This window comes from Sceloporus occidentalis, unplaced genomic scaffold, assembly GCF_023333645.1.
Source record: "Sceloporus occidentalis isolate IW3139 unplaced genomic scaffold, rSceOcc1.0.p SCAF_212, whole genome shotgun sequence".
Classification (NCBI taxonomy): Eukaryota; Metazoa; Chordata; class Lepidosauria; order Squamata; family Phrynosomatidae; genus Sceloporus; species Sceloporus occidentalis.
Genome location: NW_028317192.1, coordinates 1,071,753 through 1,088,833, shown reverse-complemented (window position 1 = coordinate 1,088,833; position 17,081 = coordinate 1,071,753). Strand labels below are relative to the sequence as shown.

At 41.7% G+C, this 17,081-nt stretch overlaps 1 protein-coding gene across 1 annotated transcript; it reads right to left on the bottom strand.

The window, feature by feature from the left end:
- Positions 1-692: 692 nt before the first annotated feature.
- Positions 693-16,636, bottom strand: LOC149277526 (factor VII-activating protease-like). Its single transcript, XM_089502808.1, has 9 exons — positions 16,579-16,636; positions 11,359-11,475; positions 9,931-10,053; positions 9,363-9,534; positions 7,404-7,532; positions 3,683-3,825; positions 1,910-2,044; positions 1,023-1,162; positions 693-860 (listed from the first exon to the last, which is right to left on the bottom strand). Exons 1-9 carry the CDS (start codon positions 16,634-16,636, stop codon positions 693-695), a joined length of 1,185 nt encoding a protein of 394 aa, XP_089358934.1.
- Between the last annotated feature and the right edge of the window lie 445 nt (positions 16,637-17,081).

Genomic DNA, 17,081 nt, shown 5'->3' with positions numbered 1-17,081 from the left:
GCCCTTTATCACTCCCATCACTCCTGTGTTCCAATAGCCCTTTATCACTCCCATCACTCCTGTGTTCCAATGGCCCTTTATCACTCCCATCACTCCTGTGTTCCAATAGTCGTTTATCACTCCCATCACTCCTGGGTTCCAATGGCTCTTTATCATTCCCATCACTCCTGTGTTCCAATGACCCTTTATCACTCCCATCACTCCTGTGTTCCAATGGCCCTTTATCATTCCCATCACTCCTGTGTTCCAATGGCCCTTTATTACTCCCATCACTCCTGTGTTCCAATGGCCCTTTATCACTCCCATCACTCCTGGGTTCCAATGGCTCTTTATCATTCCCATCACTCCTGTGTTCCAATAGTCGTTTATCACTCCCATCACTCCTGGGTTCCAATGGCTCTTTATCATTCCCATCACTCCTGTGTTCCAATGACCCTTTATCACTCCCATCACTCCTGTGTTCCAATGGCCCTTTATCATTCCCATCACTCCTGTGTTCCAATGGCCCTTTATTACTCCCATCACTCCTGTGTTCCAATGGCACGTTGTGTTCGCTGATCCAAATTTAAGTTTAAAAGGATGATTGATGGTTAGAAACCTTTTTTGTAATTATGTTACAGCCAGAAATTTCCTCGTTTTCTATAAAAACACCTGAGTGACCCCAAACTTTCCAACGGACGTGACAATGATATTTAGACAATTTTGCCCCCGATTTGTTTCTCGATCCACGGGGTGAGTTTGTTCACGTCGGCATACACACCCGGCTTATATTTAAGGCCACACGACTCTCCCCAGCTGACCACGCCGGCTATCAAGGACACTCCATTCCTTTCACAGATCAGAGGACCTCCGGAGTCTCCCTGCCGCGGGGGAAAATGGAAATTTCAGAATAAAAAGAAAAATCGGTGACCCTTCCCTTCTTTCTTTAAGAAGTAAAGAGTGGACTGCGGTATATTTAAGAAAGGAGCGTCATTCTGGAGCGTCTGCAATGAGCAGTCGTATTAATTCCTGAAGGAACGCACCTGACAGGAGTCGGTTCCTCCTTCCGGGACCCCGGCACACAGCATGCTGCTATCCACGAGTTTTCCATAATATTTGGGGTCTGAACACGTTTCTTCTGATATTAACTGGACTGTGGCATCGAGCAGCTGTGACGTATATCCTTAAATTACAACGTGGGAGACGTTATCAGCACAGCGAGAGGCTATATAATACATCATATAATATAAGAGGAGAGTTGGTACCGTGTTACTATATAGAATATACTAGAATATACCATATATACAATATACCAACATATAATACTATATAGAATATACTAGAATATACCACATATATATAGAATATACCAACATATTATACTATATAGAATATACCAACATATAATACTATATAGAATATACTAACATATTATACTATATAGAATATACTAACATATTATACTATATAGAATATACTAACATATTATACTATATAGAATATACTAACATTATACTATATAGAATATACTAACATATTATACTATATAGAATATACTAGCATATTATACTATATAGAATATACTAACATATTATACTATATAGAATATACCAACATAAAATATAGAATATTCTATATCGTTATATTGACGAAAAGCTTCGTGGCCACCTCAACTTGACGGCCAACTGCCTCTTGACATTCGCCTCGAGGGCTGTTTTAGAAAGTTCTTCGAGTTGCTTCTGCTACTCGACTGATAGCTGGACTTTGGGGAACAGAACAGAGTTTTATCTATATTTTCTTTAAACCCTTCACTTTTGGGGGCTCGTGTTGGACAGATTTGCGGACGTTATCTTCGCTCAACCTCTACATCAGGAGAACTTCAAGGGTCCATCAATGGTCATCATTATCATTTAACTGCAGGATGACATACCCGTCTCTGTCCTCCCCCAGCCGGCGATCACACAGGCTTTTCCAGCCGGGAATTCACGCTGCGGTAGACACGCCGTCTTCACAAACCTTGTCTCCTTGGCACACGTCTTGTTGACCTTTTTCAGCTCCATGAGGGCTGGAATAGAGAATGAGTGAAGACATTGAGATCGCGTTCCACCTACACTCAGGCTCTCAAACCGACCTCTGAGGCTCAGACGTTACGGGTATCCCTTTCAGACTGTGGTGGGATAACTCCTAGATCTTGGATCATCGACGGGACCTGCGTGCTGTTGGGGGGTCCTCTCTTCTACGCAAGGTAGACGAAGAAAACCTCATGTTTTCGATTGGCCCGGAAACAAGGTGAGTTACCCCTTCTAAATTGTACTTTATTTTTTATTGTTCTTTATTTTATTGCAGATATTGGCCAAGTACTACATTTTATTTTTGATGATTTTTATGGGTCTTTATTATCCATTTAAAGTGGTAAAAGAGGTCAAAGGCCACCTCTGATTGGGACCACATAGACAAAAATATATAGTCACATAAACTTTTGTGATCACAAAGGTCCTTTTTTTGATACTATAACCTTTTTACTTTCTAGAGGTTAACTTTGTTAGCTTTGCCAGTCTATCCCAGTCCTAACCCAGTCTATCCCAGTTCTAACCCAGTCTATCCCAGTCTATCCCAGTTCTAACCCGAGAGACATTGTTGGGACCTTCAATGCCTGGAGCTGCCCCCTGGTGGTCGGGTTTAGTACTGACCCAAACAGAACCCGGCCCATGCAGCCTGGGTCTGAAATAAACAAAAACTGTTATTTTACATTTTTTTCTATATTTTTTATATATATTAAAATGTACTTTTTTCCCATGTTGCCTAAATATAGGATTTTATTTTTTAGAAAAATCTCAGCTCAGTGTTGACGGTTCTCGCTATAACGAGTTGCCACGGAAATAGGAGAAAAATAAGCAGCTTCCGGAATCTCCAGAATTACCGCGTTTAGTTCACTCATTTAAAAAAAAATCAGTAAAATGTCAAAATAAACAAGCTGGATGTTTTATCTCCGGCGTTTTGGCGCTTGAAGTAACCGAGTAATTTGTCTTTTTCTGGCGGTTAGAAGATTATCAGTCAATCGCTGGGAGTGTTTTTTTTTTTAATTTTGAATAAATCTTCTTATTTCCGTACATTCCGACGGAATAAAAAAAAGGCATCGAGCAAAGCGGAGGAGACGAAGCTCGCGACGGAGATAACGAGGCCACCCGGTTACCCAGAAAACGCCTTTAACTCCTTTGTCGCCAAATATATTTACTTTTGCAGGTTTTTTCATCAAAAAGGGGACCTTAGAGTCCCGAGGGGTAATAACGGGGGGGTATTTGCAGGAACGGTGAACATTCCATCTCCTGACATCACTCTGCCGTATGAAGGTCCAACCTCATTGGTTTCCTCATATAGGAAGGGCTGCGCCGGCCCCGCACTTTGTATAGATATAAATATATAAATAATATAAATGGGTGAACCCTGAAGAAGGTTAACCCATTAATAGCCCATCGTGGCTCGCGAAAACGTGTCACCCAAACGGTTTCAATACCGTTCCTCATGGGAAGCCTCAACTTGTTATAAACTTAACTGAGTCACCTGCATTCAAGCAGGGACATCAAGCAGGAGGTGGCCTTTCCTTGTTCTGAGCATCGACTAAAGAGATGGAAAAATGGACCCAAAGAGGGACTGTTTCACCTAAACAGGGACAAACGTTTGCTCAGAATTTTGCCGCACGTACCAACATCGTAGTGCAAACTCTTTAACCCCTCGCGGTAAAATTCATGAACGATGATTCTCTTCACATCGAAGGATTGCTGATGGGTTTCATTTTTTTCCAGATCCGCTTTACCCAGAAATACCTTCCAGATCTGTGGCTGCGGCCTGCAGAGAAACCAATGTGTATACATTTTACAGGGGCTGGGGCGCTGATTTATCTATACATTATACAGGGGCTGGGGCGCTGATTTATCTATACATTATACAGGGGCCGGGGCGCTGATTTATCTATACATTATACAGGGGCCGGGGCGCTGATTTATCTATACATTATACAGGGGGGGGTGTCACTGATTTCTATACATTATACAGGGGCCGGTCACCGATTTATCTATACATTATACAGGGGGCCGGTCACTGATTTATCTATACATTATACAGGGGCCGGTCACTGATTTATCTATACATTATACAGGGGCCGGTCACCGATTTATCTATACATTATACAGGGGCCGGTCACTGATTTATCTATACATTATACAGGGGCCGGTCACTGATTTATCTATACATTATACAGGGGCCGGTCACTGATTTATCTATACATTATACAGGGGCCGGTCACTGATTTAACTATACATTATGCAGGGCCAGCTCGCTGATCACTCCATAGGAAGCCGTGACTTACAGAGGTTTAACGCAATGAGCGGCCGTCAGTATCCAGCATTCTCCAATCAAAGTCCCACCGCAAATGTGTCCTGAGGGATACGGGGGCATCGAGACCCTCAGCTGTAACGAGGCCAGCCAAGGATGTTTCCCCGCGTGGCTCCTCTTCCCGCCGACTATCCTCCCCTGAGCGCTTAACGGAAGATCTTTGACTCCACAGGAAGATAATGAGACGTTGGAGGGTGAGGCGGCGGCGGGAATGATCTGCGGGGTGGCATTTACCGGTTTATTCACCGGCTCAAGAGAACGGAGAACTGAGGAGGAGACGGTCACAGGTCAGCGGCTTCAACAATATTACACAACAGAGCCCCCAGCGCTGTATACAATAATATAACCCCCAGCGCTGTATACAGTAATAACCCCCCAGCGCTGTATAGAGTAATATAACCCCCAGCGCTGTATACAGTAATAACCCCCCAGCGCTGTATACAGTAATATAACCCCCAGCGCTGTATACAGTAATATAACCCCCAGCGCTGTATACAGTAATATAACCCCAGTGCTGTATACAGTAATATAACCCCCAGCGCTGTATACAGTAATAACCCCCAGCGCTGTATACAGTAATATAACCCCCCAGCGCTGTATACAGTAATAACCCCCCAGCGCTGTATACAGTAATATAACCCCCAGCGCTGTATACAGTAATATAACCCCCAGCGCTGTATACAGTAATATAACCCCAGTGCTGTATACAGTAATATAACCCCCAGCGCTGTATACAGTAATAACCCCCAGCGCTGTATACAGTAATATAACCCCCCAGCGCTGTATACAGTAATAACCCCCAGCGCTGTATACAGTAATATAACCCCCAGCGCTGTATACAGTAATATAACCCACAGCGCTGTATACAGTAATATAACCCCCAGCGCTGTATACAGTAATATAACCCCCAGCGCTGTATACAGTAATATAACCCCCAGCGCTGTATACAGTAATATAACCCACAGCGCTGTATACAGTAATATAACCCCCAGCGCTGTATACAGTAATATAACCCCCAGCGCTGTATACAGTAATATAACCCCCAGCGCTGTATACAGTAATATAACCCCCCAGCGCTGTATACAGTAATATAACCCCCAGCGCTGTATACAGTAATATAACCCCCAGCGCTGTATACAGTAATATAACCCCCCAGCACTGTATACAGTAATATAACCCCCCAGCGCTGTATACAGTAATATAACCCCCAGCGCTGTATACAGTAATATAACCCCCAGCGCTGTATACAGTAATATAACCCCCAGTGCAGACCTGGAGGCGCCATGTGATATTTTTGGTGACTTTCCAGGTCATGCTTTATGGCGATGCTAATAAAGTCCGATCCTCCATAGACTTTAATTACTCAGATAGTCCGACTGTGTGATTAAGACTGAGTCATTCTATTGTTCCCCACAGGCAGTATGATAAGGAGTCGGGGGGGTTTAGTAGATCGGGGATCAGATAACAGAGCGAGAATCATACAAACGGCTGATATGCAGCTGCCTGAAAACTTTATATTATGGGGCAAAAACTGCAACTGGGGTAAAAAAGGATACGAACAATAAAAAAAAACTTAAATTGTGATCATTTTCTCTAATGCAGGACATTTTTGGGGTGATAAAAAAGCCTTTTCTATGCCGTTACAATATACATAATGGTTTAATATCACGGCAACGTAACGAATTCTGAAGATTTTTGGAGGTCAGAGAAAGTTCCACGCGAGGGAACCAATTTCAGAATAATTTCAGTGTAAAAAGCATGAAAGGAGGCGTCGGGATGTTTAGAGGGAGCGGCGGCGGTAATTATACGGAGCCCGCGGTTCCTGCGAGTCCCCGCGACGGAGTAAGATCTGGAGCGTTACTCACTCTGCGCACAGACGGGGACGTCACACGAGTCCCAGCTCACTTCTCCGCCGGCGTTTTCAAAGTAACACCACGGCTTTTCGGCACCATCTGGATTCCTGCGTAGAGAAAGCAGAAAGTGCGCTGCTAATTGGGAAAATAAAGATGAGAATATTTGCAAATCCACCAAAAAAACAAAAAAAAACCCAAAAAACCCCAGTAATCACAGAAGAATTCAGCTGGAAAAACAAGACCCAGAACATTACCATTTTCTTTCATTTATTGAACTTTTCACATAATTATTCTGTTCGAAAGAACTTTTTTTTGTATTTTCGAGAGGTATTTTTTATATTTGATATTCTGTCTGCTAGATCTCTAATTTACTGCTTTTCCTGATCTGTTGAGAAAAACAAACTTTTGTCAGCCTTGTTTATTTGAAAGGAGGAGAAAAGTTGGTCGTAACCCTGAGGCTCAGATGTAAAGAAGTTTTACTTTACTGAGAGGGTAGTAGATAAGTGGAACAGCCTCCCAGCAGAAGTGGTAGAGGGTAATACAGTGAGGGGATTAAACATGCGTGGGATAGACATACGGCTCCTGAATCTAAGACGAGACCAACGACTGATTAAGGTTTGAGTCTTTACAGCAGGAGAAACGGGCGACTAGACGGGGGGCCGGATGGGGCCAATCTGCCGGCAGAATCTGGGTTTCTATGTTACTGGTGATTAAATATATTAATGACCGGTAACATTTCGGTTTCTATGCGATTATTTTATTATTATTTATTAATAAGTCCGCGCGTTTCCATCAGAATGCTTCGTCTTTGCTGAATGAGATAATTGTTACATTGAAATCTCCTCCAAACCTTCTTTCAAGCAGCGAGAAACGCGCCGTCGAAGCGAGAACCACCGATTGTTTTATTCTACGACGGAACAAAAATAAAAGTATTTCGCTCTACGAAGAACGGCAATCAGGTTTCCTCTGGATCTAAAGGACGATTAGGCGGTTATCGTAATTCTATATATTCTTTTATTCCGGAAGCCCGTCTCCACTTCATCTATGAATCCCATCCATGCCGTGACCTCGCGGCAACAAACCTTCCAGATTTAATAGGCGAGGAACTTTTTTTTCACCTGCGACAAAGGAGAGGACGTGGAATTATTGTGCTCGGCACAAGGAATGGCCTTGTTTTACATGCGAGGTGGGAAGCGATTGTCTCGCGGCTGAATAAAGTCATAGAGAGCAATCGCGATGCCCTTGCAGGTCTTGGTTTTGTGGTGGGAGAAACGCAAACGAGCTTCACGTCCCTCGCCATTGAAACAGCTGATTGTAGAAAATGGGCCAAAACAGAAGGATTGACTTATTATCGCATTTATTCACAGCCTCGCGGGGCAATAGAATGTTCTAAAGACAAAGGTGTCACGGTTTATAAACCTGTTATGCATCCAGCGTCGGCTCCTTGAGTTATTTTTTGCGCTTTGACTTCCTGACCCAAGAAAATCCACGCAAATCTTATAGAAATTCATCGTTGAGAAAACCCTCGAATTCCTAGAAACGAATAAATATTATGCATGATAGGGGGGTCAGTTGGGGGCGCGCTTGCTGACTGCTGGGGTCTTCTCTAAATCTTCTAGACATGAAGGAGTGAAGTGTCGAAGCTTCAGGGTGTGGAAAGCAGATGTGACTGCATAGCACCGAGACAAAACTAAATGTATAGAGTGCGAAGAAAACACAATCTAAAGAACTATGATCTTCACAATACCGAGGTGTAGGACACCATGAATGGGCCATTAGGGCCATAAACGGACCGACCTATCCCACCCGCTTCACAGGGGAAGACCCTCCTCAAACCACTTCACAAAGCCTACGTCTCGTAAAGGATGCCGCCTCGTGAGTCCATCAAACACCGGACGTCGCTTCCAATAGGACCTCCCTACGAATGTCACGTTACCCGGGGGCTCTCCATCCCATCTACACCCAACACTCCCATCCGCAGTATCACCGCCTCCACATTCCTGCATTATTGCTGCTGCGCCCACCAAGATAAATCGATGGATTTCACGGGAAAAAAAACCCCTTATTCTATGTTTTTGAAGACCAACTTTTAAGGCTGTAAGCTTTTTCCCAACAAGTCGCTCCAAAGAGTCTCTGGTGGCTCGGTGCTTTCCAGTTTGGGCTAAATAGTTCTATACATTCTATACATTCTATACGTTCTATACATTCTATACGTTCTATATATTACATTCTATATGTTCTATACATTCTATATATTACATTCTATACATTCTATACGTTCTATACATTCTATACATTCTATACATTCTATACGTTCTACCACATTCTATATATTACATTCTATACGTTCTATACATTCTATACATTCTATACATTCTACCACATTCTATATATTACATTCTATACGTTCTACCACATTCTATATATTACATTCTATACGTTCTATACATTCTATATATTACATTCTATACGTTCTATACATTCTATACGTTCTATACGTTCTACCACATTCTATATATTACATTCTATACGTTCTATACATTCTATACGTTCTGTACATTCTATACGTTCTATACATTCTATACATTCTATACGTTCTACCACATTCTATATATTACATTCTATACGTTCTATACATTCTATACGTTCTATACGTTCTACCACATTCTATACGTTCTGTACATTCTATACGCTCTCTGCTTCTAGAATCCCGGCCAAGAGAATGTTTCGAGCTCTCTATGGTACACAAGATACTTTGTAACACTCGGCAGCCTCGCCGCCATTCCTGCACCCCGCGGACTCCTCGCTCCGTAGGGCGACCTTGATGTTCATGTTTTCCTCTTTCTTATTCTATTAATTTACATTAAAAAGTAACATCTATAACCGCATATAAAGAGTACAATGAAGATTTATATAAAACTCAGACATAAACGCCCAAAACGAACTGAATCATTGGGTTTTTGATGGTGCTCCCATCCCCATGTTGTGCATTTTAAGGGGACCTAACAGTTAAAAATGCTTTCTATGTTGGGTCATTTTTTATTAGATAATTAAGAAATTGATATATATATATTTTTGCTCTGGAATCGCGGTGAGAATAATTACAGTTTGGGATATTAATTATTTAAAAGGCTTTACCTGCAGAAGTTATGCTCGCCAATCCCATAGAGGTAAATCCCGCTGACAAACGCGTTGACGAGCTCCTTGGTCAGGTGATAGGAGTCCCATGGGAGGCATTTAAAGCCCCCTTCTGTGCGAGTCACGTGACCTCGGTACTGAAGTCCGTTGTTCCTGTAACAGTCATTCGGACCTGTAAGGAAACCAAATCTTCTTAATCCTCGTTTAGTGGACTTTGACTATTGTGAGAAACCCGTTTTTTATCTACATTTAGATAATTTCACCTTGATTCAGGACTATTCCTTTAATATATTAAAGTTATTATTTTTGATATTTAAACCTAGAACCTGCCAGCAGATCGGCCCCCATCCGGCCCCCGTCTGCTGTAAAGACTCAAACCTTAATCAGTCGTTGGTCTCGTCTTAGATTCAGGAGCCGTATGTCTATCCCATGCATGTTTAATCCCCTCACTGTATTACCCTCTACCGCCTCTGCTGGGAGGCTGTTCCGCTTCTCTACCATCTTCTAAATAAAGTCAGATAACATGAAGATATAATGAATGGGAGGATTTTAGGTCTCTTGAACTTACCTATTTCACAGAATTGCCCGCTATAGAACAGAGGACAGACGCATTTAAAGGCATTGTTGTCACGGATAATACACAGACCGCCGTTTTTACAAGGATTGTGGTTTACAGAACAAACGTCGGCCTCTGAAACAAAGAGAGAGTTAATAGAAAACCCTCGATACACAAACGTTACAAGATATCTCCCGCAAACAACAACGACCGACACTTTGTCTGGGTTACATCGTTACATTACGATTGTCTTCTTGTGCGTTAAACGCTCCTTAAAGCCACTTCATTATCTGTGAGTCTTTTAAAGGGTTAATAAAATGGATAATTCCAATGATATATCAAGAAATTAGGATCTGTATATTTTATCTTAAATATTTAACCCCCCCCCCCCATTGTGCATAAAATAATTTAGTGACTTAAATCACCCCTTTTGCCCTGCGGATTTGGGGTAAATTCCTCTTAAAAAAGGTCTGTTTGCAATAAAAGCTACTTTTAGGATTGTAACTGATTGAGTTGCAGAATTTCTACAAGCGATTCCTGAAATATTCTGATGGAATCCGTAGGTCCTGCAGAAAAAGATTTTTTTGACACCTTATTAAAATTAAATCCTTTTTTAAATATTTTATATTTATTAAAATGAAAAAAATCTATTGTATCATTTAACAATATATTGAAATTAAAAAATTATATATATATATATAAGAACGATTTATCTCATAATGCATGGGCTCATCCAGATGCCGTATACCGGATGACGGATTCACTAAGGTGAGAGGAGTCTCTCCAGCGTGAAATTAATATCCAATTTGGAGAATCCAGTGAAAAATAGAGATTAAAAATAATTGAGAAATGTTTCCGGTAATTGGACGATACATAAATTTCACCTCCAACTGATAATTCCCTTCCGCGGGGAGCAAAATCCGTTTTGACTTCAATAGTTACTTTTAATAACTAAATACGTCAAAAACGTCATTCCTCCGACCGCTGAATATCCTCCTCCCAGCACTAAATCAGCTCAAATTTCCATTCATTCATTTTCCGGGAAATGCTTAAATGTCATGTGACACAAAAGCAATCACTGATAGGTTGTTGCCATAGACACTTCTTAAAAGTATATGTGCTTTTGAATTTTTTGAAGTTTTTTGATCGGCCCCATCCGGCCCCCATCTAGTCGCCCGTTTCTCCTGCTGTAAAGACTCAAACCTTAATCAGTCGTTGGTCTCGTCTTAGATTCAGGAGCCGTATGTCCATCCCGCGCATGTTTAATACCCTCACTGTATTACCCTCTACCACTTCTGCTGGGAGGCTGTTCCACTTACCTACCACCCTGTCAGTAAAGTGAAACTTTTTATTTACTTAATATATTGGAGACATAAGTTAATATTAATAGTGGAACGGCAGCTCTAATCGATTCCATTGATTTTGGTGTTTAGCACTCACCTAGATTACATGTTGGTCCATGGTAGGGATAGTCGCATTTACACTTGAAATAAGGAGCAGTCTTCCGTAGAACGCACTCACCGCGGTTACACAAGTCTTTGCTACATGACTTAATCGCTAAAAAAAGAATGTTGAAAAGCGGACCCTTAATACGACTCGTTAAAGGGGGACCTTTCGTAAATAGGACGCCATATATTAGCGGTCGGAGGGTTTGCGCGTAGACAAGCTTCGCTGCTGCCCGGCATTTCCTTTGGGGCTTCTATGATGGAGCGCAGGCGTCACATGACCTTCCGGTGCTCAGTCATAGAAGCCCTGGCGGGAGTGCCGGGCAGAAGCGGAGGCACATTGCACAGACATCCACCCGCTGCCCCCACGAGACATCAGGGTGATATAGGGGGACAGAGTGGCATATAGGGGGGGTATAAGACATATCTGGGGGGGCAGAGTAGCCAGCCGTGGGGCAGATGTGCATAACTGGGGGGCAGGTTGGCAAAAAAAAAAGGAACTACAAACAAAAAATAAATTTTTCTCAATCATGGTTTTTATTAAATATGAAAAAAAAACATTTCCGTGTGAATTAATATTTATTAGTAAATAGGGTCGTCTTATATTCAGGCTTTTTATTCCCCCCCCCCTTAAATTAATATTTGAATTTTTTTGGGGGGGTCGTCTTATAATGGAATTATAAATCCGGTAATTCCACTTACATTTCTCGCAATGTTCTCCGGTGAAGAATTCGGCGCAGCGACACTCGTATCCGGCGGCTGTCGATTCGCACTTCCCCCCGTTCCAGCATGGATGGGAGCTGCATGGATCTACAAAACGTATATTAAATTAATGATTGCATTATTACCGTTCTCTGCCTTTTTAATGTTTCTTGGGGGAAATTAAAGAAAAAAAACAATTTGTAAAATGATTATTATTTTATTTATATATATATATATATATATATATATATATATATTATAATCATCCAATTAAAAAGCAGGAACATTGGACTATTTAGTGTGTTTGGTTGAACTTTCTTATGTTTTATTATATTATATGTAAGTAAAAGTAAATTATTTTGGTAAAACCAATAATTTTGGTCCATTTTTGTCTCTGACTTCCAATTATTGTTTTTATTGTATTCAGATTGTTTCCATGCAAGAGCCGCTTAGATATCGTTTTATATCTAAAGTTAGGGTTTTCCTCGTAAGAACGCTGTATAAATTATATAAAAACACTGGGATAATCAGCGGTTTCCGGACGCACCGATGATGTAATCATAATAATAAGGAGCGAGTCCCAGCTCTTCTTTCAGTCCCTTTTCTATTTTTTCCAGTAATTTCTCTGCAGAGCAAAAAAAAAAATATTGAATTAATTTCACCAATTTAGAAAAACTGGATAAACTGGAAGGGAATGGGAGGATTCAGGGGCCGGACTGGGGATGAAAAGTGCCCCCCTGGGACACGAAGGTCGTACGTGCCCTATTAGCCATGAGAAGGAAAAGGTTCATCATACATGACGGTGCAGCGTTGGTCACCGTTGAAGTTTAGCTTGTGATCGCCGACAGCCATGCTCTGTCATCACGTCACTTGTGAATTGCTTTATGGCAGGTAATATGGAGTCCTTGTGGTCATTTCCCACTCACTTCTCTCTCAATCGCTCTCTGAGAGTGAGAAGTTATTGTAGTTCATGGAGGTCTGATACATTTCATGGAAGTTTAAGGTCCGTCGCAGACATTACTTACCCCTGACGGAGGGCCGGGGCGGATGCTGGGGAAAGAAGGGGACAATGTTAGCCGTATAAAGTCAGGTCAGGCGTGGAAAAGCAGAATCCAGAACTTCTCTTCCATCTGACTTCCCATAAAACCGACGTTGAACTCAATCCGGGAAACCGGGCGCAAAATGCGGATAAAAAGGGCACGTAATTTATTCCTAATAAGGACCCTTTCAGCACAATATTTATATATATTCTATGGGAGAAGCTCTTCTACGCACTGATTGGCCAATAAATATTTGCACTGTTAATACCACCACGTGGGGGCAGCACTGAGCCCCTGAGTATGAGGACTCTCTACCCACGAGAGGACCCGAACCCGAACTAGGAATGTTATTTGTAACATTAATGGTAAATATTATTGGGGCTCATAAATACATTTCCAGTGGCCAAAAAGTGAGACTTTGGAGGCATTTGAAGAAGAATAATGGGGTTTATTTACCCCGTTTAATTTATAAAGCCGTATCCTGCTGTTTCTATACACATTATCGGGGCTTTTAGGGCCGTAGAACCCTGCGATCCCCTCATACCCAGCAAACATTCTCACCTCCTAGAAAAGAGGGGCATCGGGGGAGAGGAGAGGGGCATCAGGGGAGGAGAGAGGGGCATCGGGGGGGGGCACAGGCATTTTGGGGCTAGAGAGGGACTGGACAAACCAAACAGGGACACTTGGCAGGTATGGATGAGTTCACTATATTATAGTTCCTTTTTTTAAAATAAAAATTGATCTGTGTTTGATAAAATGTATAGTTTTTGATCGCAAGCTTCCATTCTCTCCACATCACGGCAAGGATTGTCTACAAGCGGACCGAGGTTACGATCGATAAAGAACCCTCCCTTTCCAACGCGTAGATAAACGAGGCAGCATCAGTAAAATCGGTGAATTGTGTTTATTGGATATTCTTATTATTTCTTGGCATTCTTGGTCATTTATTTATTTATTTTTGGTGAGAAACTGAAAAAAAAAAAGGATATTTCTGTGATGTCGCCGGCTGATCGATCAAATGTCAAATTCTATTGGACCTCATATATTAGAAATATATTTATGGAATAAACCAATTTTTAGAAAATCCTAAATTCTAAAAAAAAACCTATTTAAGCTCATTTTAATAGTGATTTTTAACGTCAAAGTAAATGTAAAGAGAATACACAAAGCACGGAGAATATGATTATTTCCTTCTAGATTGTAAGCTCCTTTGAACAGGTCCCTCCTTATGGTTTTTTTTCTGCCCAAATTATTATGTGCTGTTTAGCCATTGTACAGCGCTACGGAATATGAAGGCGCTATTTGAACAATTTAAAGTTAAATAAGGACTCAATTCAGACTGATCAGAAAAACATACAAATAAAAGGACGACGAAGCAGTTCAATGTCCGTTATTATTTTTAAGTTAAACCTATCAATTTTCTATACATTTATCTCTTATATTTCTTAAACATTTTATTTATCTTCTTTTTTAACGTAAGATCACGGAAAAATTGAAACCAGCTTCTAAATTAAAAAAAAAGAATAGCGTGAAATATATTAAATTTGGTGATTTTCCTCAAAATAGAAAAAGTGGAACAGCCTCCCAGCAGAGGTGGTAGAGGGTAATACAGTGAGGGTATTAAACATGCATGGGATAGACGTACGGCTCCTGAATCTAAGACGAGACCGACGAGTCTTTACAGCAGGGGAAACGGGCAACTAGATGGGGGGCCGACGGGGGCCGATGTGCCGGCATGATGTTTCTACTCACGCTTTTGATGGTAGGTGTGAAGGATAATAAGTATATGGTCAGCATCAGAAACTTCCCCGGGATCTTCATGGCTCTCGCGGCGTGCGATAATGTTATCCCGCTGCCGGGGCAGAGTCTATGTTAGTTCTATGTTACCTGATACAAAGTATCCCCGTTCCTGACCTCTGACCTCTGACCCTTTACATTACCCAGTAAAGAATGGAGTTTGTGGAAGATAAGATGGGGGGAATGTCCTGCTGTCTGAAACAAACAAACGAACCAAGGGTGGACGATCTACTTCTACATTAGTAAATCTTTCTGCCAACCCCCCCCCCCCCTGAAAAATCCCCCCCCAAAAATAACGCGAGGCGGAGTCCAGGCGGCTCCGGGGATTACGAGCGAAATGAGCCGAAAGATGATGATTGTTATTATCATGTTATTAACATGATTGTTATTATTTATTGATTTATATATCGCCATCATATTCCGTAGCGCTGTACAGGAAGTAATATATAACGTAACGATCTGACTTACAGAAACAACAGGTGAGGAGGGCCCTGCTCACAGGAGCTTGCAATCTAGATAAATTGTACGAATTAGATGCTATTCTATTCACCCGCAGAGGTGTTATTTACTGCGCAGCCAGATAAAACGCTTAATGTCATCTCAGGGGACCTACAGAGACCCCCCAGGGCCCAGGAGAACATTCTAAGGGGTTTTGGGTTTGGGGTCCGTACTGGAGAGGTTCCCGCGGACCAAAACCTCTCTCACCGACCCGAACGCCAGGCAGGTCCACAGTTCTTTTAATTTTAGCGATTTCCAAATGTAACGCTGCATCTCACACATAACGCAGAGTTTCACCATCAGGAGTTAAAGGTCTGTGCGAGCGAGTCTATTGGTCGCTGGCAGGGAGCTCCTTTATTGGTCGATGCCAGAGGAGCTCCCTGCCAGCGACCAACAGAGTCGCTCGCACAGACCTTTAACTCCTGGAACCTCCCCAGGCCGGGTACAAGCGACTCTATTGGTCGCTGGCAGGGGGCCCGTCTGACTTCAATATAATTATATTGTTTATTGTTTTATATAGCGCCATCAGATTCCGCAGCGCTGTACAATGTGTATTGAATATTATTTATAGGTTTATATAGCGCTATCATATTCCGCAGCGCTGTACAATGGGTAATATTATTTATTGTTTTGTATAGCGCCATCAGATTCCGCAGCGCTGTACAATGTGTATTGAATGTTATTTATAGGTTTATATAGTGCCATCATATTCCGTAGCGCTGAATAAGGAGTCGTGCATGAGGATGGGACCTGCTGAAACGACCTCATAGTCTAGAAAACAATCGTACAAATAAATGAATTTGTACATAAAACAAGAGAGCCAATCAGCGCTTGCTTTTGTGTCTCATGACGATTACACGTTCCCGAACAAAATCCCGAGTGATGCAAAATTTTTAGATTTAAGAACAGGAAGGGTTTATTTATCCATGAAAATCCATATTTTTCTTCTTCCTCTCAGATTAATAATAATAATAAATAAATAAATAAATTCTTATTATTGGGAAACGGTCAATCAATGATTTTGATTGGTTGATTGCTTCAAGTCACTCAATCTTTAACAGAACTCAACAGTTTTTATGCTTTAAATGAACGTTTTCATCCTTAACTACAAATAACCAAAATAAAATAAATCCTTCTGCTGAGATATTTTGCTGCAATAATTCCGGCCAAACGATTACCGGAGCCACTGGGCAAACCCTGGCCGTTATCATAAAAATCCCTGTAATCCACACGCATGTTTTCTAAACAATTTATTTATTTCCAGGATGCATTTTAATAAGAAAAACAGATAAATAAATGATGGAACCAAAATTCAAAAAAGCATTGAAGCCTGCATTATCCCACAACCCCACCAGGGGGCAGTAAGATAACAGAGAACAAACTTTAAATGCACAGACCCCTCTCGGTTTAGAAACACAATCTGCCGGCCCCATCTGGCCCCCGTCTAGTCGCCCGTCTCTCCTGCTGTAACGACTCAAACCTTAATCGTTGGTCTCGTCTTAGATTCAGGAGCCGTATGTCTATCCCATGCATGTTTAATCCCCTCACTGTGTTACCCTCTACCACCTCTGCTGGGAGGCTGTTCCACTTATCTACCACCTTGTCAGTAAAGTAAAAACTATGGAACAATCATTATGAATGGTGATAATCTTGCCATCCAGTGGCTTTGTGTCTGTTTTGT